General features: G+C 40.2%; 1 protein-coding gene across 2 annotated transcripts in view; it reads left to right on the forward strand.

Moving 5' to 3' along the window:
* DGKI (diacylglycerol kinase iota) overlaps positions 1-23,890 on the forward strand; it is a 368,375-nt gene that overhangs the window by 296,988 nt on the left and 47,497 nt on the right. For both annotated transcript variants that reach the window (XM_041002016.1, XM_041002017.1), the window contains 4 exons: positions 11,301-11,370; positions 14,007-14,047; positions 14,930-15,057; positions 16,601-16,723. In XM_041002016.1, coding sequence (XP_040857950.1) covers positions 11,301-11,370; positions 14,007-14,047; positions 14,930-15,057; positions 16,601-16,723 — 362 coding nt within the window. The remainder of the gene's footprint in view (positions 1-11,300; positions 11,371-14,006; positions 14,048-14,929; positions 15,058-16,600; positions 16,724-23,890) is intronic.

Below are 23,890 nucleotides of genomic sequence, written 5' to 3' on the forward strand. Positions count from 1 at the left end.
CAAGGGGACATCAGATGAGCAGTGAGTGGAAACTCTGCATTGCCTCCTCACTATTTTTGTTTTGTAAATATAAACCTATTCTGAAATCAGTGATTAAGAAGGGAAAACCAAAGGTGAACAGTAGAAATGAACAGATCATGTCAAATGCTTCTAGAAAGGCCCGGATGATGTAGCTTGGCTTCCATGTATTTTCTAAGGGTACAAATACATGTGATGCAGATGCTATGAATTTTTAAGTGGAAAGTAACAACCAACTGACAGGCAGTTTCACATTAAATATTTTGTTTCATAATCGAGAACTGATATCAGAATTTCTTAGTTTGTAGCAGTTGAGAATAACGTAGAGACCACTTGAAGAAACACAGATGGTAAAATGCCCTATATGCTTTCCAAATGAGTTTTCTCATGCATTAAGTGTTTGGAGAATTAATTGCAAAGAAAATGAAGACACTGTAGTCACTTTAAACAAAAACTTGAGAAATTGCTATCAGCTCACTAAATTGCAGCTGGGATTTTAATTAAATATTTTTTAAGATGAGGGCAAAAGGAACTCTAGAGAAAAAAAAAAGCATTCCGATAGGTGTACATGTGCTCAAGACACCTTGTTAATGAACCATGGGCAGATGCTTATCTTGGAAGCACTGCCTTGCTTTGGATTCTTGCTTGTCAAATTTCTGCTGACTTGCCAACAAAGCACTAAAGCTCTAAAATGACACCTCATATTAACCTAACAAGGCATTATGGATTATGCAAGACCATGTTAGGTATTTATAGCCTGCTAAAAATTCTTGCCTGCACCATCTCCGAGGCCGGAGTACAAAGATCGCTGCCTGCCTGTGGTATTTACGCAACCTGTAACTAATAGTTACACAACACAAGTGCATGGTGCTTATAGATTCAGGATACTGTTGAGATTGGCAAATATACTGAAGTTTAAAGAGTTGACACATATTTAATGAAGATGCTTTCTGAGGGAAACGAGACTTTTTCTGTTCCCTCCGTGGAAAATATGGCATTGCTTTCTCATTGCAAGGCACAAAGTTTCTAAGAAACAGAAGTCGATTGAACCATTTCTGTACTCCTGGACTCTTGAGAGTTTTGAACTCTGTATGGGACGTTTGGCAGTGCTGAGAATCGTTTTTGTGATCTGTTGTCAGATGCTGCGATGTATGTTACAATGCGCAGGTGAAAGAAGGAGTTCTCTAATTAGAAAAGGCAATAGTATGAAGCTTAAGATCCCTGAGTCATTCTGATTATTCGGCAGGCAAATAAACAAGTGTTGGATAAAGAAAGGTGAAGGAGAGAGAGAAAAACAAAAAAACAGAGGGAGAAGAGATCAGGTAAAGTAGATGAGTTATCTTTGAAAATGATAGTATAGAATAAAGAGATGATAGAATATATAAAGACACAGCAGGTTTCTCATTTGCCCCGGGTCATACTCAGAAGGGACACTGTTTATAATGATTAACAAGTGAGAGCTGGTACCTTAGGACTTAATAATAAATATCATAAGATTTTAATAAGTAAAAGTAAAATCAACAAGGGCATTCCTTTTTCTAGGAATCAATTTACTTAAAAATAATACCATGATGGTTGGAATATTTATAAATGGATGTGACATTTTTGAAAAGTTCTTTTTCATCCTTTATAGGTGTTAATCTTTTTCACTTCCACAAAACAAAACAACAACCCTCCCCAAAAAAACCCAAAAAAACCAAAAACCCATGGTTCGGATCGGAGTTACATCTATTTGTTCATGTTCTCGTCTCTTTTCCATGATACTCGTTCCTCTAGTGGTCTGTGCTGTGTTCTGTTATAGCTCTGTCTAGCTCTAGATAAACTCTGCATTTCCAAAATGTTTCAGTTATCTCCCCAACAACTAGTCTTTTTCTGGGCTCTTATCCATCTTTATTTTCTCTGGAATCTTTTCTTTCTGTGTATATATTTTAACAGTCCTTCCATGGACTGAATTAAATAAATTGAAAGATTATTTCTGGGAATTACTTGATCTTATTTTAAAGAAGGGCAGGTGCTAGCTAGAAACTTTGTAGAAGACGCTGTCTTTGAATAAGTTTGAAGATGTCAGAAGGTGATCCAGTGGAAGCTTGAAGTAAGAATTTCCTAGATCCTATGCAGGTTGCTAAATCTGAAACAAACAAACAAACAAAAACATGGCCAGTATACACAGAGTTGTGGTGGTGCTGGTAATTAATGAAAGGCTCCATCAGCAAAATGGTCCTGTGAAAATGTAGAGTATTTTCCATTTCTACTTTCAACCATAGCCTCATTATTTGTCTTTCGAGCCTAACAAGGACCACCTCATTTCTGTGTTCTACTGAAAGAATTATGAGTGACAGTGTACATTTGATATTAAAAGGTTTAGAAATATGTAAATAACATAATCAAATCTTTCATTGTGATATAATTGGACAAAGACACATAAACATGTAGAAAAATTAAATAATAGAAGGGTTAAGTGTAACTGATTTTGAGGCCTAGATGAAAGGAATTGAGATAAATGTGACAAATTTAGAGTGATTATTGACTGGACATTATTAAATAAAGTATAAAATCTCAACACAAAAGACTTCGTTTACTTCAATTCATCTGCTAATATTTTATCAAAAGAATTTAGTTCACACTGGAAGTATAGTTACGTGCTAGGTGAATATTGCTTAATTGAATAACTTACTGGAGTGTGTAATGGGACTGCTGTGCCTTCATTAAATTATGTGTGTATAAGCTATGAGCAATTAGATGTAAATTAAAGGCAAGTTTGGCATACGTATGTGAAATAGCAGTTCAGATGATTCACTTATCAATTATGTATAATTCATGGCATTTGGCTTTCAGAAATGCATAAAAATATCAGGTTTGCTTTTGTGCGTGTGGCCATATTTTTAGCAAGAGAAACATGTTATCCATTACCGTACATCAAAAGAGAAAATTCACATAGCAGGGACATTTGAAATGAGCATTTTTTTTTGTTAACATTCATTTAGACAGCATGCAATTTTAGATTATGACATTTAAAATAGAAAAGAGCATGTTATGTCTAAGGTTATGTCATTTGGCCTACATTATAGTGCCCTGGCGGTTGCATTTATCCAAATCACACCATTTATAGGAAGAAAAATAACAGATCAAAAATGTGCAAGTCAAGTGTCTCATCTGTGTGATGAGTCATTGATTTGATTATGCAATCTGAGGACTAGAAGTCCTAAATTATCACTGAACGCTACAGATACGATGGTTAGAAGCACAGCTCGGGTAATTATGTGAATGTAATTGCATTCACACGATCTACATCCTTCAAGCATTTGTAATCATGTTTTTGAAATGTATGTATATTTTAAGCTTGTATTTTTGGCTCTAGTAGAGCCAAAATAATATGCGAATTTCACAAGTCAAGCACGCTTCTGACCATTTGTCGGCACTGTTGAGAAAATATTGCTAGATCCAACCTCTTATTTAAAAAAAAAAAAAAATCTGGCTCCGGAACTAGTATTCCTTACCCTCTTGTGCCTGGGCAAGGTGTTGTCTTATTTTTCTCATTTCCTTTTTCCTGTTCAAATTGGAATCATGCTCTGCATTGTACTGGTCCCATATCTGTAGGGAACAGAGGATGCCCGTAAAACCAGGACTACTTAATATTTGAGCTGTCCTCTCTCCCTGTCTTCCAGATCCTGAGAACATGATGAGGTAGTTAACTTGATGGAACTGAGTAACTTACATTGGGATTGGTCATGAATAACTTTAAAGAAAACTTTTAGTACATTCAATAGTAAGTCTACTAATAAGACCACCCATTGACCTTTATTCTAGGTACTACTTTTGAGCAATAAAGGCAATAAAAACCTGAGAAAGATGAAAGAGTTACTTGGACACTGTACACAAAAAAACCTACTTAACTATGTGATCATTATTAATTAAAAAACGCCCAAGGAAGTGAAGTGGGTGAAGTTGCCACCTGCAACCGCAGTATCCCATATAAATAGAAGCACTAGTTTGAGTTTGGATACTCTGGTTCCTTTCTGGCTCCCTAAAAGCATGGGTGGGAAGGCAACAGAAGATGAACCAAGAATTTGGGCCCATGCCATGCTTGTAGGAGACACTGGTGGATTTCTTGGCTCCTGGCTTTTGACCTGTCACAGTTTGGACCATGAATCCATTTGAGGTGTGAAGCAGTGGATGGAGAACTCCTTTTTTCCGTCTCTCCCTCTCTCTTTATCAGTATTTCAAATAATTGTTTTTAAAAGCTAAAAAAAAAAAAAGAATCTCCAGTATAAAAGATTTACATGCCTGCTTTTTAAAAAATAAATATTATTTATTTCATTTGAAAGGCAATAAGATTGAGAGTGAAAGTGAGAGAAAGAGAGCACATTCCTATTTACTAATTCAATGCCAAAGTGCCCAAAGCAGTTGAGGTAGGCTGGGGTTGAATCTAGGATTTGGTAACACTGTTCACGTTCCACCCAAGGGTGACAGGAACCAAGTCACCAAAGCCTCAGCTGCTGTTGCTAGGATCTGCACTGGTGGAGAGATAGATCCAGGAGCCGGAGTCGGATATACTAAATCCAGGAACTCCAGTGTGGGATGCAGTTTTCCTTCTTTCTTTTTAATGATTTATTTGTTTTTGTTGGAAAGGCAGATCAGATTTTTGGGGAGGAGAGACAGAGAGGAAGGTCTTCCATCAGCTGGCTCACTCCCCAAATGGCCACAATGGCGAGAGCTGAGCTCAATTTAAACCAGGAGCCGGGAGCATCTTCTGGGTCTCCCAAATGGGCGCAGGGTCCCGAGGCTTTGGACCATACTGTGTTGCCTTCCCAGGTCATAAGCAGGAAACTGGATGGGAAGTGGAGCAGCAGGGACATGAATGGCACCCATTGGGGATCTTGGCACTTACAAGGTGAGGCTTGAGCCATTGAGCCATTGCACCAGCCCGCATTTGCTTGTCTTAACCATGAAGCTAAACACCCACTCCAGTAGACCATACTTTTAAGTTCGGAATTCCTCTGGAATGGTCTGCTTCTCCTTACTCTTACTCCATTTTCCACCCATTCAAAATGCATTTTTCTTCGATATCAAGGTGCTCACATTTCTCTTGGCTTTTATGCGATAGGTGTGTTGGGCAGTCAGCCAGCCAGCTTTTATAAACGTAGTTTAGTTTTCAGATGGGTTAGACTTCTGTTTGGCTTTTAAGTTCCCATTCAATACTAACTGTAGGACATCTGCTTTCTGCTGTGTAACCTCCTCTACTCTTCTCTACAGCCATACAACTTCACAGACTTATATGATGCGAGCATGAGGCTTTCTTTTTAAGAACAACCATCCCTTTAAGTCCAAATATGAGAGCCAAAAAGAAGCACGGAAAACACTGCCACTGCTTCATATACTATCACCACTCCTTAAAGACATGGCCTAATTTTATTCCTTATTAGGTTTATATCACATGCTTTGCACCTTATTGCTTTTAATAAATACACATAAACATGGTTGACCATAATTGTATAACAAGAGTAAGTAATTTGTAGCTGTGACAACTGACACCCCAGATCAGCAAGTGTAAGCAAATGGGTAAAAATAAACAAATACCAGAAAAGCACAGTTAGGAATGAGGAATGGAGGGGACAGTAAAAGAAACTGTTGTGAAAAACATTACTGTCGGTGATAGCAGCCATTCATCCTTGAACATAATAAGCTGCATGTAAGACAATTATATAGCTTCTAATATTTTGAGTCAGTGGTTTACTGATTAATCCTTGTACACCAAGCCAACAAATGGCATGATTTCAGCCTTTGTCTCATGCCATTTGTTTTTTTTTTTTTTGGCATCACTCTAATTTGTTCTCTTTCTGCCTTTTCTCTGATACACAGAATCTGAGTGCAAATGTGTTTATGGATAAAATAGTGTTATGCTGTGGTGGCAGTGTCCCAGTGGCTTGGTTTGAAATGTGGCCCTCATGCAGTGAGCTCCTCATGAGACTAAGGGTCAGAATAATTTTAGGTAAATTTTTTTTCCCTAGCTGCCACAGCATTCTTGTCTAGGCGAGATAAATCCGCATGTGAATATGTACTAGCCAATGGCTTCAGCAAGTCACGTCTGCATTCCTCAAAAACCAGCTCATAATTGAGGAACGCAGGGCACACGGTCGGTGACAAAGTTGCTGCAGTTGTTATGGTTGGTAGCCAAGAAGGCTGGCATTGCCACGTCCGTCAAAGCTGCTGTTCTTAATTAGGCGACCACTCCCATTGGCCTTGCTGCTTGATTGGTATTGGATGATCCAAGAGCTCTTGCCTTACTTTTCTTTCCCATTCACAGGTCTGTCTCTTCTGTATTTTAACACATTAAGGCAGGAGTTTTGGAGCACTTGAATTCTTAACCTTTCTGTGATGGTGGTGATCTTATCCTGCAAGAGCATTGGAGTGCCAAAGCAAACATTTTCAGTTAATGCAACTTTTGCTCCATTTCCCAAACTCAGGTGAAATTCAGTAATAAGGACCACTTCAGCCACCACTAGATTAGCTGTTCCCAGTCCTGGCTTCAACCTTCTTGTACCTCAGACCTTGCAAATCATGTCCTCTCATCTGGTTATGCTTAGCAGTTGCTTTTACTCTTACTTTTTACTTCATTTTGCTGGTGTATTTGGGGTATATGTTTTACATTTTATCAGTCTACTGTTTGGCAAATCGTTTTAACACAGACTTCAGGAAAATTTCAAACTCACTGCTTCAATGCAGATGAGCTATTTTCATTTGCATTTATGTGTATGGATTAGAACCAAAGGCAAAATTATCTTTGAGAATTAACTGCTTTCGTACAACTTTTGGTGCTTGTAAATTTTTCAAGGTTTTATTTTTATTTATTAAAAAGAGTCACAGAGAAGAAGAAACATACAGAGGTCTTCCACTTGTGGGATAATCACCCATATGGCATCAGCGGCTGGGGCCTGGAACTCTAATGAGGTTTTCCAGATGAAGAGCAGGGACCAAAGCGGTTGGGTCATTATCTGCTGCCATCCCAGGCACATTAACAGGGAGATGGATCAAACTGGAACAGCCTTGATTTGACCTGTGCTCCGAGAAGTGGGAAACCAGCACTGCAGGATGTGGTTTAATGCACTCCACATGTAAAGCTTTTAAACAAGTAGTTTACTGGCATTATGAATCCACACCAATATTAATTATATTTTCTTCGGGATTCAAGTGCAATTTAGTACTGGCTCTTATGATGATGAAAGCTATCCTCTTAAGTGCTGAATTTTTTTTTTTTTTTTTTACAAACAAGGTGGAAATAGTTTCCACAGAGCAGCAAGAGAATTTTTCCCACAAAGCAACACAAGAAACATTTCCAAAAAGTTAGGGTTCTGCTGTGAACTTCTAATGTCTTCCTAAATTGAAGTTTATTCTTTCTTTCACCAGGAAAGTACTAAATTTTTTTTTTTAGCACAACTGACTTTTAAAATCAGACTTCTAAGTCTTTAATTAAACAATGTCTAAGTATTATTTACCTTCAGTTACAAAGACTGTCTTATGCTCAATATCAATACCTTTGTTGTTTGCCTGTTTAAACAAAATGAGCAGAAGAAGATTACATCAATAAAAATAAACTTTTGGGAAAGGCAACAGATGGAAATAATCAAAATATTTTTGGAGTCCTTTTAGATTCATTTTTCTTTGAAAAGCAAAGTTACAGAGAGGGAGAGAGAGCTTTCATCTGCTGGTTTACTCTTCAAATGGCTTCAATGCTAGATCTGAGCTGATTTGAAGCCAGGATCCAGGAGCTTCTTCCAGGTCTCCCATGTGGGTTAGGGGCCCAGGTACTTGAACCATATTCCAATTGCTTTCCCAAGCCTCAGGTAGAGAGTTGGATTCAAATTGGAGCAGCCACGACTCCAATCAGTGCTCATGTGGAATGTTGGCATCATAGGTGGAAGCTTAGCTTACTACCCCATGGGTCTGTCCCCTGAAATCCTTTTTAGGGAAATAACAACAATAACAAACAAACAAAGACATATTTATTTGGAAGAAGGGGGGAGAGAGAGAAGCAAGACAGAAATATATAAAGATCACCTATCTGCTGGTTCACTCCCAAAATGGCCACAATAATAATGAGCATTAAGGAGAATCGGGATGGCGAAATAGGGGGGATGTACAGTGACTCTGAAATGGAGACTATCATACACAGATGTGAGGATACAATGCAGTATGCATCTCTACTTCCAGACTAAAGATGGAGTCCAATGAAATTGTTTACTCTATGACGGTAGGATGATGGACTCTCTGCCATTGTCCATGCCCACAATAATAGACATATGACCAGACTAAATTTCCGTTTTCTCTAAAGTGATGGTGTTATCTCAGTGATAGTGTTGTCATTCCGAAGGCTTTGAAAATGACAAGTCGATTTGAATGGCTCTTAGGGAAATTGGGATATGTTTCCATGGTGTTCTGTTAGTATATTCAATATCAAAACTCAGGAAATGCCTTTGGTGTTTCAGCCTGATAAAAGAAACCACCTGTGATTCAGTTGCAGGGTGCAAGACAGACCATGCCAGACAAGTCTAGAATGTATTAAGGAGTTTTTATTAATCAATCTGTGTGGTGGCAGGGCCCACTAAAAATTAGCAAATGAAGTCATGGTGGCAATCCAGATTGAGTCAAAACCTTGAGAGGAACAAATTATCCTGACCATGAAACCCGTCCATTAAACTGGTTACCTACATTCCAGCTTCCCCAGCATTGTTCCTTATCCTAAGAGACACACTTAACAAAGCTGCGAACATTTGGTTTTTCTGGGTTCTCTGTCTGCATTCCGTTGCTGTCAGGCCTCACCTCTGCTGGAACTCTACAAAGTACACAAATTAGAAATGCAATGCAGCTCGTGTTTCTGTCTTCACAGACTCATTCAAGCAGTGAACAGGAGGTGAGGAATACTGACATACAGGGGCCGTGTTCAGGGGCGACCTTTGTCCTTGGAGTCTGTCTGCAGGAAGCCAGAGAGCGAGTGGGTACTGGGGAAGGTCAAGAGAGTGAGGGAAGCACAGGACCAACAGAGTGAGCCCCTCTCTAACATAGGCCTTTAACAGGCTTGAGAGGGGACTGGTTATGCAACAACACAATGCCACCCATCTCAGGTTCCAGGTGAGGATAGGTGAGCCTCATCCAACATACAGGTGTACAGACAGGACCACATACGTGGGGAGGCATGGCTTCCAACCTTGTGCCCCTGAACTAGCTGCTTAAGACCCGCAATGGTTTCTGGTTACATATTGCTTGGGTCTGGCACAGTAGCCTTAGTGGTTCAAGTCCTAGCTTTGTATGTGCCAGGATCCTATGTGGCCGCTGGTTCATATCCTGGATGCTTCATTCCGTTCCAGCTTCCTGTTTGTGGCCTGGGAAAGCAGTAGAGGATGACCCAAAGCCTCAGGACCCTGCACCTGCATGGGAAACCCAAAAGAAATTCCTGGCTCCTGGCTTTGGATCAGCTCAGCTCTGGCTTTTGAGGCCACTTGGAAGTGAACCAGTGGACAGAAGATCTTTTGGTCTCTCCTTCTCTCTGTAAATCTGACTTTCCAATGGAAATAAAGAAATCTGTTTTAAAATGTAGGTTAGTCTCATCATCAAGATTCCTGTAGATGTATTCCTAACAATTGCAGGTGATACTGCTGTTCCAGGGGACACACCTTCCAGAACACGAAGTATAGGCTTCGCAGAGGCAGTAGAGTATTGATTAATCCCCCGGAAGTCAAGGTCAGCACAGTTTGACATTGTCTCTGATGTAGGTCTCTCCATGCATATGAGCCCCTCCACCCTAAGGCTCACAGCACAGAGTCATTTCCACTACCAGCACAGCTGCCTCCAGGATCTTTCCTGCACGTCAGCCTCTCCAAGTCAACTTTGTCTTCTCCACAGAGAGTTCTGCCCTCTCATTTCTGTTACTGACTTCAATTTCACCATGTGGCAGAGCCAGGAAGGCTCCAAATCATGTGTCATAAAATGAGAGATCTCTTCCTTTGTCACCTCCCACCCCATGACCACCACTTCTATTATCATCATCAGGAATCTGAGTAGGGACAATTGTTCATTTTTGAAAATATGGAATCATAGATAGATAATCCTTTTCATTTCAAGCTGCCAGCGGCTTAGTTGGTTCTGTTCATGTAGCCTGATTTCCTTGTAACAAATAGAGCCTCAGAATCTACAAGAGATCAGGAGATGTAGAGCAAAGTCAGGAGAGAATGCAAGCTGGTCCTGGCTGACTCTTGGATGAGCTGTTCTGAAGATTTGCATGTCAGAGGTCAAGGGCCTAGAGGTCATGGACAGAGCAGAGCAGGCAGGGCTGATGAGAAGCAACTTTTAGGAATTTTGGGGGGGATTATGGTGGGTGGCAAAGAGAGGTGAAATCAAGGCGATTATTGGAAGAGTCACAGTATCTGCCCAAAGGAATTTAGTTTCTAGATAGAAAAAATAAACTTTAAGGATTGGGAAGTAGATTTTCATAAAGTTACAAAAGTAAAATCTGCTGGGAGAGAAGTATTCCAGAGTCTTAATACAGTGATTAGCTTTAGAGAGAAATTTTTTTATACACACTGAGAGGAAAGATAAAAAAGTGCTTGTATCAGAAGTCCCTAAACGTCAATGAGAGGAGAGTTTATGGTATTCAAAGTGAGAACTCTGGAGAAAGGCTTGGGAAATGAGCACACTGCTGGCTGGATCAACATTGAACAGAGTCATTTGGTCATGGCATCCGTCTGGCACAACTCTTCATCCTCACTTGCTGCTCTGTAGTTCACCGGAGGAGCCTAGGGTATGACCTCAACATATGCAGCTGGTTTTCTTCATTTCCATGGAGCTGAGTGCTCCTATAGAATAGATGGTACTCCAGTTGTGAGGAAGCTGGAACGTGTCGTTGGATGTCTTCTGTTGGCCTGACCATCATTTCTGCCTGGCCAGTAGATGAAGCTTGTTCCTTTCCGTATTATGCCCATGTCTGGTGTGAAGAACAAAGCTATAAATGACAGCTGGCTACCACTAGTCCTTTGGCTTCACACAGGCAAAGAAAGAAATTTCCAAAGGGGAAAATATATGTCCCAAATTACATCCCTTATGAATATTTAATAGAATAATTGTCTTCTGGAAACTTTTTTGTAAGTTGCTTTTAAAAAAAATTCTGTGTGAAATGACTGTCAGAGGAGAACCTTTGTCTTCTCCCCAGAGGTGGGTAATCGGGCAGAGTGTGAGGGGAAGAGAAGGCCTCGGGACGCTGGAGCCCTGAGCATGTGCCTATCTCTTTTCAGGACCAGGACACCCCCTTCCCCAGGGCACTCTCAGCTCAGAGGCTCTCGCCTCGATGGTGCTTCCTAGATGGTAAGTGTTCCTGCATTTCAACGAGGGGTTGGCTCAGGGGAAGCAGCAGTGCTTGTCGGTGATGGGTGATGGATGGAGTGAGCTCCACTTTCCAGCTACTCAGAAAGCCTTCTTGTGACACCTGTGACCTTGCCATTTAACCATCCTCCTTTTCCTAAATTATCGATAATTCAGACCAGTAGCTGGATTCTATAGGCATACGATGGGCACTAATTTTTACCTTGCTTGCAAGTTCTGGAACTTTCATATTATTTTAATCAGACTGTCTTTTTGCTATGCTGTAGAAGATTTTGTGAAAAGGGTGGAAAATTCCAATTGCATCCAGACCTATTCTGCTGAGCATAACATCTTGCATGCATAATAGGTTATTTATTAAATGGTTGCTTAATGAGCCTGTTTCCATCTCAAGCACCTCTTACTCTCCTAGTTGCTGCCTGCTCTTTTTTCACTGAATCACCCATGTTATAATATATTTTAATTTCTATACTTTGTTGGCTTTTTAAAAAGATGTATTTATTTCATTGTTTGAAAGGCAGAGTGACAGAGGAAGAGAAGTAGGGAAAGAGAGAGATCGATCCTATTTGTATATGTTGGTTTACTTCCCAAGTGATTTAATCAACCATGGGGGCCAGGCCAATCCATCCTGGTTTCCCATACAGAAGCAGGGGCCCAAGCACTGGAGCTGTCTTCTGTTCTCTTCCCAGGCATATTAGCAGGAACCTGGACGCAAAGCAGAATGGCCAGGAATTAACATTCTGACAAGCGTTAAAGGTGCCCTAAGCAGTGGCTTAACTTTCTGAACCACAATAGCAATCCCACGTCTATACATTCTTATTTACGTACTACCTAGGGTACCCACTGTCTAGTCTCAACTACGGAGACATGGGATTCTTTGTGTGTCTCTTTTGTTTAAAGAGTGGAACGCAGTATAAATGAGGTATGTGAGTGTGTAAAACAGTAGTATTAAGATGGGGACATGGGTCTCTATGAACTCTCAGGAGAATCACATGACAGGTTTTCTTTCGTTCATGGTCCATATGCTGTCTTTTTTTCCTTTTAGCACCCTCAGTTTACACCGTGACAAGCACAATTGTTTGCTATGCCTGAAGTTATTTATATATCTTTTTTAATTATGAAAAAAGGTATTCTGTTCTCTATATAATCTTAGATAACTTTAGATATTTGCCTTAACCAACATTATAGTTTTAGTCTATAAAAAGCTATGTTAAAAATGCTTCCATGGTTATTAAGAAGGTGGCAGTCGTGGTTAAAAAAAAAAAAACATGAAGTAGAATAATTCCTTCTGAGACAAATTTTGCTGTATTTTTACTTTCTAGAAAGCACAGACAATAACCCTCTTTTTCTTTATTCAATTTCGTTTGGAAAAAAGCTAATCATAAAATGTTGTGACTTTTAAGTGATTACTTGAGAAAGTTCCTTTTTTTCCTTTGTGCCTCTTTTGGGGATGGGCAGGAAAGCTGTTTGTAATATTTGGATTCAGATTTAAGTTACTGGGAACATGATTCTTCTTAGTATCCAGCATAATCAAAATAATTTGTAAGTAAAATTTGTAATTAAAAAAATTATTTTTCCCGAAACATGGATGCAGCCCAATCCCTTTGAAGGGATGCTTAAATCATAATTTTGGAGTGGGACAGAAGTGTTTGGCTTCCCTCAGACATGGCTCTGGGGTTGTAGTTTGAAAGTGAAATGCGCCAAGTTAACATTAAAAAAAAAGTGAAATGATTCCTTTCAGGCTGTTTGTAATCCTGCCCCTTATCTTCAGACTGGTTCCCCACATGGCAGTCACATGCCTGCACAGTCCATCAAGCCACATTTTCTTCCAGCTTTGCATAATAGAAACATATTCAGTCCCAGCTCCACTTAAGGTCCTGTGCTAGCTATGGGAGACATTGAAGAAAACCAACGTGTCTCATAGTTCCATAGCGATTTGTGAAGAAAGTCTCTGTAGGAAGCCTAGCAAATGTAAATGTGTGGACACAGGAGCAGTCATTCTCCCTAGGGCAATGACACTGACATGAGGAGAGTGTGGCGGTGGGAAAAGATTATAAGCTGGCCATAAAATTCCCGAGACTGGGGCCTCTAATGTGCCATTGCAGGTAATTCAGTAGAGCCGCCTCCCTGCCCCTGCCCAGCTGTGTCCATTTGGGCATTGGTTGGAATCCCAGCTGCCCCACTTTCTCTCCAGCTGCTTTTATCCCACCTGGGAAAGCAGTGGAGGATGGCTTAAGGGCTGGATTCCCTGTGTCCACGTTAGAAACCCCGGACTGCTTTTAGCCAGGGACAGCCTGCGACTGTCTGGGGAGTGAACCAGTGGATGGAGGATCTCCATCCTTTTTCTCTCTGTAGTTCTGCCTCTCAAATAAATAAGTAAACAAATCTATTTTTTTAAAAGACCAATAAGAGCTTAATGACCACTGTGATGGGAAGGGTTTTTCTAAACATTGAATTTGAAGCAGCGGAGGGGAAGGTTTTTCTTAAGGCTGGGTTTTTCTTAAGAGACTGTGGGATCGCCAGAGATCCAGCATGTTTGCAATGTGAAAGAAGATGCTGTACATTTGCCTGCTGCGCCTCAGAACACTCTGAATGTCATGTGCATTTTTTTTTCCCCTTAGCAACTTCTGCTGATCGCTTTTATCGAATTGACAGATCTCAGGTAAGTTTTTTCTGCCTGCTTGTGAAAGTGAAAAATTCCCAATGCGATACTCTGTATCGATGGGTAAACTCATGAACGTTTAAAACAAATATGTACAAGTTTTGCATAGGCGCTTGTACTCTAAGCTGTAAACCTTGTCTTCACACGTTCTATAAATGTTCTGTATGTTTCCATCTATGATATTTCCTTTACATTCACATACCACTCAACGTGATGTGGCTTATTACTCAAATGAGTGCAAAAATAACTTGCCTTGCAAACACAATCACAAACTTACCCTTCACATTTCCACCCAAATTTCTGCATTTACTTCTTTCGAGCTGACTTTTGTGCCTCTTTAAGCTCATTCCCAGTTAAAAAGTTTAAGGAATTCCGAGTTCCTCAATCCCCAAAGTTCTGTAATTAGAAGAAGAATGTATTTGCTCAACCTTAGCAAGTCTTCCTGGTAACCACATTTTTTCTAGTGAAAATGAACTCTCTGTATTAACCCTAAAGATAAAGTCAAATGTTAGCTATATTCTAACTAACCCTAGGTAAGAGGTCTAAGATACCTTGTTCTCATGTTGGTCCAAGTGGCAGCTCTTCTGTCATTTTGATTTGAAAAGTAGAAGCAAGATCATTTCAAGACTTCACACGGTGCCAATTGATTGGAAATCCTGAACCAAGAAGATTCATCTGTTGTTGTTGGCTCTTGTTAGTGTTGCTGCAGGGGTGGGAGTGGGGACATCATTGGCCAGTCCTCTGATAATGTACTGTGATCATTTTGTATGTCACAAAATATTATTAGTGTCTGAGACCAAGATGGTTTTCGTTTCCATTGTCATCCAGATGTTGGGTTTGTGCATCCTGTCAATCATTTGGCACAGTAATTTGTCTTCCTAGGAACATTTGCACTTTGTGATGGAGATTTCCCAGGATGAGATTTTTATTCTGGACCCAGATATGGTGGTGTCACAGCAGGCGGGGACACCCCCGGGCATGCCTGATCTCGTGGTGGAGCAAGCCTCAGGGTGAGTGTGCGTCTTCCTTGTGGGTATTCATGTGAGGCTGGCCACAGGAAGGCATCTGGGTCTAGTTGGCTTTGGAATTGAACTTTTGTTGACATCGCATTGGTTTTTTTTTTTTTCACGAATAGATGGTTCTCTTGTCAGTCTGTTTTTTACGGATGAGTGGCTATGTAGAATTACTTTCCAAGCACAGCTCCATCATGTCTGCACCTAGATTTTCTCACTGCATCCGCACTTCCTGACAACCTTAAAACATATTTTGTTTGTGTATGAACACTTACTGTGGCTCTGTTATGCATGTATTAATGGACAGTGTTGATTTGTCAATCACTGTTTCCCCGCTGCTGTTCTCCTCTCTTTCTAGCCTGCCTGAAATGTGTAGATTGAAAATGAAAATAACACTGACACATCAAGTGATTCTAATGAGCACTGTATTGTACTCCTTGCATTTTTGCTATTCTTACCACCACTTAATAGTGACCCCAATCATTTTAAATGCTCTGTGTTGGTTTCTTCACATGTGAAATGCAAATAATATTAATAGCTACTCGGAGGACCGTGAAAAGATTAAATGAATTAATGTAGGCAATAATGAAACATAGTTCCCGGTACTTGACAGACATGCGTTACATACTATGTTATCGAAATAATAATCATCTTTTCACCCTGTCTCTGAAAATTTGGTTCTCCTCTACTCCTGCATCCATAGATACGAATGTGGAGGCATAGTAGGCTATGTTACTTGCATAATATTACACAGAAAATAAATAGGGAAACTTGAAGTTTGGTCCCACAGTTTTATGGCAGAGTTCATGCAGGTAACTCCCACCTTGCAGCCCCAAGACATCATGCACGGGTTACTTTAATAATTCAAAGTTGTTTCTTTAGAACTCTTCTGTGCTAATACTGCTATGCCCTTGGGAAACAACCGAACAAAAATGAAAAAAGAAAAATGTCTGCCTTTGTCAAGTCAGTCGTTAGTGGTCCATGGAGACTGAGTGGTTGAAACAAGAATTTGCCCTAGAAAGCGTATAGATGTTCACACAAACAGCAGAAGCGAAGTGTGCGTACACACTGTAAATAGGCAGATGCTCTTAAGATGGTCCCTTTCACAGGATTCTGTCTGCATTATTGCTATTTGCCAGTGTATCATGGTCAGCTGAGATGCAGTTGCAGTCTTGGTAGGAAACCACACGCCACCACAGAACCACAGATGCTAATATTCAGGTGTATTCATCCTGGCAGACTAAACTCCAGCCCTTGATCTTCATAAAGTGAGCCTAGACCTCGGTAAAGTAGCACATCCTACTGAGGTGGCCCTGGGCCTGACCTTCCCAAGATAAGTCCCTCCAAGCTAAGGAATGACTCAAAGAGCACTTTGTATGGATTCGACCACAGTTAGCTCTAGCTGGCAAAAAACAACACAAAACAAACCTGTAAACCCCACCAGAACCTGAGTGTGAAGGCAGTCATTGCACCAAGGAGGCACAGAAGCCACGTGGATGATGGAGAATGCCTCACTGTGGGCTGCTCTTTCTTCCTCTAGGTTATCAGACTGGTGGAATCCCGCCCTTCGGAAACGCATGCTCAGTGATAGTGGCCTGGGGATGATAACTCCCCATTATGAAGACTCAGATATGAAAGATTTCAGTCACTCCCGTGTGCTACAGTAAGGAACTCTTGCTTTTCTTTTCCTCGGTGCCGTAGTGAATGCTGGGAGGGGCTTGTAGCATGAACTGCTCGCTGATGGGAAGGACTCCTTTTCCCAGTGGTGCTTAATCGGTGTCATTGTGTGTCACTGCGTGCTTTCACATTGTGGCTCATCCTACTCACTTCTGTCTACCTCAAGCTCTGGCGAGAACTTAATCTGTTTCTTTTGTTCCTGGGTCGTCCTGAAACTGTGTGGATGCATCAATAAATGCTATAAAGTCACTAGTGTTTTCTTTACTGGGGTGCAGTATTATACAAAGAGATCGTGACCAGTTTGGCAGAAACACATACTTTTGCTTGTATAAATACTGACTTAATGTTTCACTTGGCTTAAATCTGTGTTACTGCCGAGTGCTTTTGTGTGGTAAGGCTAAAAGCTTTCCAAGTTGTGGATGCGGTATTTGTGGGTAAAACACAGGATTTGTTTGTACATCACCGTTTTTCAATGCGTTTTTCTGAGGTCTGCTCGCGGTTAGTAAGTAGGACACACATTGGGGTTTTTCAGTGAGTTCTGCTGTCTTTGTGTTCAGTGAGTCCTCCCTCCTGCCATCCTTCATTTCAGGAGCAAGTTCTAGGTACAGTCTGTGGTCACAGAGACACTGATGCTCATCTTGATTTTCAACCTAATCACCCCATCTCAGGGATTCTGTAGGTTCACAAATTTAGGCTAATATCCAGGGGTAGGCGGAGGTTCTATTCAAATAGCGACAACAACCTTGCAACACACAGTTCCTCCTTTATGCCAAAACACTGAGATGAAATTGGTTAGACTCTGAGAAAGGAGAGATTAATTGAAGAAACAGTGCATTGTTGGTGAAAGAAGACTGGAAGACATTTTTGTGTAACAAAGGGAAAAAAACTCAGAAATCTGGAGCTGATCATGTCATCAGCAAAGGGTCTGCTCAGATGCCCCAAGGGCAGAAAGAGACTTCATTTTAATTGCTTTTCTGTATTACCTTTATTTTCTTGTGTGCAGAGGAGAAAGGGGAAGAACCAGTCTCTATGGATTTTGTTTTTTTTAATTAAACATTGTTAGCTCCTGACTGCTAACTATTCAGGTATTTCTCCAGTTCCTTTGTCTACAGTATCACAGACAGGAAGCCATACTGGGGGACAGTTTCCCTGTGGGCACATGTATTGAAAAATTAGAGCTTTAGATGCAGAAATAAGCAATTAAGCCTAGACAAAGCAAATGACTGTTTCATTGTGTGTGTGTGTGTGTGTGTGTGTATATATATATATATAATATTTTCAAAAAGTTGAGTGTAATTTCTGGTTTTCTGTGGCTTGATTTTGCTACAGCAAACACATTGGCACACATGTCTAAACAGATGAAGTGGTTATTTCTAAGATGGAAAGTAACCTTCCCAAGAGTTACACAAAAATGTACAACTTCATATATAGCCAGATTTTTAAAAATACTGTGTTAAAATCAACTCTTATCTTTTGAGTTTCAAGTGAAATTTAAAAATCAAGATTTTTTTTTCCTGTTTTTAAAATTGATCTTTAGTTGAGGTGTTTTCATGGTCATTCATTGCTCTTTCGTAACTCCAATGAACTGGAGTTGTTGAGTCTTTTCAAGAAAGCAGTTCTGCAGAATCGCTTGCAAAACAGATGAAACAGCATCCAAATATTATTCGCCCTAGGCTTTGAGCTTCCACAGCTGCGTTGCTGGATATTGTGGTACAAGTCAGACTCGTCACAATACACCAGAGAAATAAAAATAATTGTTTTGGATCACATTAAATACACAACTAAATACATAACTTAATTCCTCCGTTGTTTTCCAATTCGTTTTGCTGTGTGTGCCGTTTGATTGTTTATAAATAACATCATCTTTTTATTTTCTGAAGAGATCATCTCTGGTACAAAATCACAAGATCTGCAGTTACAAAAAATGTCTTAATCGTGTTCATAAGCACTGCAATAGTGAAATACCCTCTACTTGTTTGTACCCTAAGTAAATTCCCTTAAATTTTTTAAATGACCTTATCTATTTCTTTCTTTTTCCTTTTTATTTAAAGCAAGCATATTTCATGTATTTTATATGTACAGTTTTCAGAGAATAACGAAACTTGGCACTCCAGAGTCCCTACCTCTCTCACTCCCCTTCTCTCCCTACTTTTGCTGTTAGCCCGTGCTTTGCAGATAGCTGAACTGGGGCTTACAGGAAGTAGCGGTTTTTTCTTAGGTTGCTCGCCATAGCAAGCATGGTTTAAATTGAGGTTGGTTTGGCTTGTGACGCCTTGGTTTTTTCCACTGTATTATACTTTCCCAAGGAAAAAGTTGCCAAGACAGTGTAACAGTGTGCTCAAAGCCTGAGAGCCTTGGAAAGGTAGACTTCTGTTTCTTTTAACAGAAGTATAAATTTAACAGAAGTATAAATACAGTGGTACTATGTGTGCACAGGAAAGACACCTGCATGCTTGCTGAAGAGTAAGGATGACTGAGCGTTTTAAAGCAGGTGTAGCTACACAGAAAATAGGTCAAGACAAAAGTATTAAATATTTAAAATAACACCAAGTGCAGTTATAACCATAAAATTAAATGGAAATAACTATAAAATAATAATTTTTATGAGCAGAAAAAGTATTCGTGTGTCCGTAAAAGGGTAATGTCATCAAAGATTGAGTTATAAGGTCTGATTTATGATTTTATTTGCATTCTAAGAAGCAGGTCGAACCGTTCAGTCCATCGTTTATTAAACAGTTCAGTATTGGGCCTGTTCAGGACTAAGTAAGAAATGATTACTGCCTTTGAAAAGTTTGCTTTCAAAGCGGAATATTATCATAAGCCAATTATTAGAGCTCCCCCTGATGATTGAAATATACGGAAAATCGTAGGGTGTTCTAAAAATAACAGAAGATATAATTTTTTTTGTTTTACATTTCCCCTTTATTATTTTTTATTTGAAAAAATGTTTTAAGGATTACTAAAAACAGCCTCAATATGGTTTTTCAGTTTCAGATGTTCTGTTCGTATTTTATCCAACCTTTGCACTTTTTCTCCTCGAATTTATGGCCAGAAATACCCCTGAGATAATTAATGAGCTTCACTGACACTTCATCCGCATTCTGCCTGATGTTTCCATAAAGCAACTCATACAGCGAAGAGGTATTTGGTGAGAGCTAAAACACCCAGTAATGCTTTCAATGGATACAGCTTACCGTTCGGCGTCACTGTATCAGGAAGTGACGCAGTGATGGCCTTGAAACTTTGTGCCTTCTCCTGAAAACTCAGATGCTTTGGTCTGAGTGTATGAGAAATAGCTCCATTGCTTTCTGATCCCAGACTGTTTCCTTTATTTAGTTTCTTCTGGGAAGAGTAGATTATGGCATGACCCTCCTGGAGAGGACAGTGGTATTTATTGTCAAAGCCTCGGTTCTCAGCAGGAAGACAGACTATTAAGCAACGCTTTGGCTGTGGAAATATACCTTGACCATCACAATCAGATAAGAGGGAGAAAGTTAATCTTCTTAGTGGGTTTCAGGTTTTGCAGGAATATATATCTTAGAGATAAAATTGGCACTTTCAGTATATAGATAGCTCCCGGCATCTATTTCACCAAGATATTTGAGTCCTTTTCTTATTTAACTTTGGTCTAAATCTTGCTTGCTCCGGATAATCACTCCAGATGGGAAAAATTCTGATCTATATCTTTTTATTATTATTTTCTTTCTCCTGACCTTACCTCAAATTGTTCTTTTTTTCTATTCAGACAAATAAACATCATGTTAGTTTGTAAACTAGTTAAGAAAAAAATTTTTGTTGGTTCTTGTTCTAGTTGGTCCTCCAACTGTCATGCATCTAAAGACTCTAAACCCCTTGGGGAAAATGGAGTCACATTTCCAAGTTCAGTTAGGGAAAGAGCCAGAGTAAAATTCCCTTGAACCAGATCTTATTTTGACTGACATTGAAGGGGGAAAAAAAAACCTTGCCAAGTAAAACAACTTTAATATTAAACATCTATTTTATTTAAAATGGTGCCAGGAAATTCTGGCCTTCCATTTGCATGAGTTCCAAGTTCTGCCAATGATTATAAAATGAGAAGACGTTATTACTCTGAAGTGACTCATTTTCATTTGTGCAAGTTGGCCGACGTTCCCACTCACACTTCAGGAGGAATGACGAGTGTAAGGCAAACTCGATCGGGTCCTTCTTTAAAGCACATGAGCTCCTTGGATGACCAAGCGAGATGTGTTGCTGCTCCTTCATAGCCCTTTGCACCACACCTGTGATCAAGGCACTCAGAAAGGCAGGCTTTTAGGATGAAGGAATGACATCAGATATTATTGGAGAAAAGGTACTCCATCAAGCCGAAGTAGAGCATGTGTCTGCTGGTATCATTATAATAAACTGAGTGCTAGTGACATAGCGTTGTGACATCATAATTTGTGAAATGTCGAAAATTTTTGTTAGACTCCCATATTTCAAACTTTAATATTTATCTAGTTTATGTAGAAAATTCACACACCCAAAGCAATTAAGGATGTGCTTGAATCTTTGTGCGGAAGAGATGTGTCACAAATCAGAATGTTTAACATAACGATAGCACATATAGAAAATGACAGGCCCTCTTGCGGATAGAGTGGGTGTCCAGGAATGACTGTGTCCTGAGACCTGTACAGTGAGGAGTGTCTTGTTTCTGAGTCGCGTTGGTACTGTCAGTGCAGTCAGGGCTTTGAAGAGGTTGCTCGTGTTCTTTGGAAGCAGAGGAAGATGACTAAGTGGGCAAGAAGCCGTGAATTAGTGAACACTTAGGAATGGAACAGGTGGAAGGCCCTAAGATTTCCAACCAAAGAAGGCAGGGCAAAGCTGGAGCTTTGGGATACACAGGGGCAACGTGTTGGTTGTGTTGTGGTTATCTTCAGAAGATGTGCTAGAGCATCTTCCTGCTCCACCTGATCTTTTTCTTGGATGCAGAACTGCAAACTTTGCTTTTATAGAGATAAGTAGCTGCAGGCAAGCACTGACCCAGTAACCATGGAGCCCCAGAGCAGCGTGGTCTGTCCTGAGTTGGTAGATGGTGGCCTTGCTTATAGGCATCGAGTGCTAGCAATAAGCATGGTGCTCAGTGGGATTTGCTTTCCAGTCCAGAGCTTCATGTTGCAACTTATGCTTGGCAGAAATTAAAACCTTCAGAAAAATCCAGCTGGACAATTTCTCAACAAGCTATGAACCAGGGCTTCTGCAATAACAAGAATTTCAGAGTTTGTTTTATACTAAATGTCTCTTGGTATGGTTATAGAATTGTGTATCTTTCATCTCCCTCTAACTCCTTTTTTTTTTTAAATTAGGCAACTATATTGTAAAGAATGACTCCTTAAAGTAAAGCATCATTTTTTTTATTTCTATGTAATTGCTGTCTAATGCTTCTTATTCATTTCATCTCCATATTGTTAAAATTCACCGTCCTAGTTTCATGATGAATAACTTGTTAGGGATTAATTTCACGTACTCTCGAATCTGTCTTGCGTCAGTTACGTCCCAGTAACCTGTTTTTGCCCGTTCTTCCCTCTTCGTTTCGTTGGAGTTCTTTGGAATTCACAATAGGTGGCAGTAAAATTTCAGATTCAAAGGGAAGTGAGGGACCTTTCTCAGCTACTGCCTGGAGAGGGTACAGAACAGAAATCAGTTAATACAAATTGATGTCAAAGATCGCTATTTTATAAAAGCCAAATCTAAGTAAATGTAGAAATGTATTTCGAAAAGCAGGAAGGATCTTAAGTATACCTCACCCTTAGGGCCATCGGTGTGTGTATTTTTGCGTGAGAGTCTTAAGGACAGAAAAATTATGAGAATGCAGGAAGTTCATGGAAATTAACATCAGGGGCAAAATTCGCCAAGCTGCTTTTACTGTTCTCTTTCTGGAATTTACTCCCCTACCTTCCCCTAAAATAGCCATCTCTGTCTCCCTCCTTTGGTTTTGCCCTTTTTCTGCCCCTCCCCTGTGTTGGTGGTGAATGTTACCTTTGAGGGTGTTTGGCATGCCCTGAATGGGTCTGTGACCACTTGAATAGAGAGTGTGTTTGTCTTTCTCTCGTTTCAATGCCACTCTGTGTGGCTGCTGCAACTTTCATCTCTCTCACTCTCATTCTCTCCCCTGTTCTCTTTTACTGTATCTGCTTTGTTAATTGTCTTAAGAGGAATATTCATAATTACAGGGAGCAAGAGCAAACAAAGGGAGGATTATAGCTGGTAGAGATTCTCAGTGCTGAGGGATTTGAGATTCCTTTTGGCCTAATTAGACACGCTTTGGAACTAAACTGGTCATGGTGAAGATGTTACTTGGATTCATGATTTTGCCATTTCTCCTTAAAACCCTGGCAATGTCATAGGCCTGGTCTCCCAGTTTTCCAGGGATAAGCAGTGCACATCCTTTCAGGAAATCTCCAGGGAAGAAAGTCATTGCTTGGAAATAATGATCTGGTGGTATGATTTCAGAGTACATTGCATCATCCTCTGCTTACTTGATTTAAGCAAAAATGTTTGAGTATCAACAATTTCAGGATATATGTGACTTGGTATAGCTTCACTCTTCGTAGGGAAGAGAGAGGAAAAATGAAGAAGGCATTTCTGCAAAAGAGATACAGATTTTGGTTTACGTCTGGAAGGAATGTCTAAGTGGGAACTAAGTTTTCATTTGGTGATATCTCAAGAACTTAAGCAATTTTAGTGGTGCGAGTAGAAAGGGAAGTCAGATCTGGGGAGTCTGGGCTTACAGCTTCACACAAGGCAAAAGAGTGTCACGCACATGGGGTAGGCAAGCGAAGGCTGGACTTGAGCAATGTTTGAGAAAGGCAAATGAGGAATGCCCTGGACGTTCTCAGATAGTCAGGAGACGAAAAAGAAAGAAAAATGGAGAAGGAAAGAGGAGAGTTGGCAGCTTCCTGGGTATGACAGCTGATCACCCCATGCTCAGTTAAAGTGATCATGTTATGGTGGTCCTCACCTTGATAACCGGAATGAAAAAGACAGTAATAGAAATGAATCAGCAAAGGCCCAGGGCGAGTTGTTTTCAGTACGTAGCACGTATGTGTTACTTTGCTGCCACGACTGGAGCAAGGATGTTTACTGATCTGTGGTGTGTTAAACAGAGTATAAACTCAGCCCTGTATTCCACTTC

This window comes from Ochotona curzoniae, unplaced genomic scaffold (genome assembly GCF_017591425.1).
Source record: "Ochotona curzoniae isolate NIBS_2020 unplaced genomic scaffold, NIBS_Ocur_1.0 scaffold_2476, whole genome shotgun sequence".
NCBI classification, from domain to species: domain Eukaryota; kingdom Metazoa; phylum Chordata; class Mammalia; order Lagomorpha; family Ochotonidae; genus Ochotona; species Ochotona curzoniae.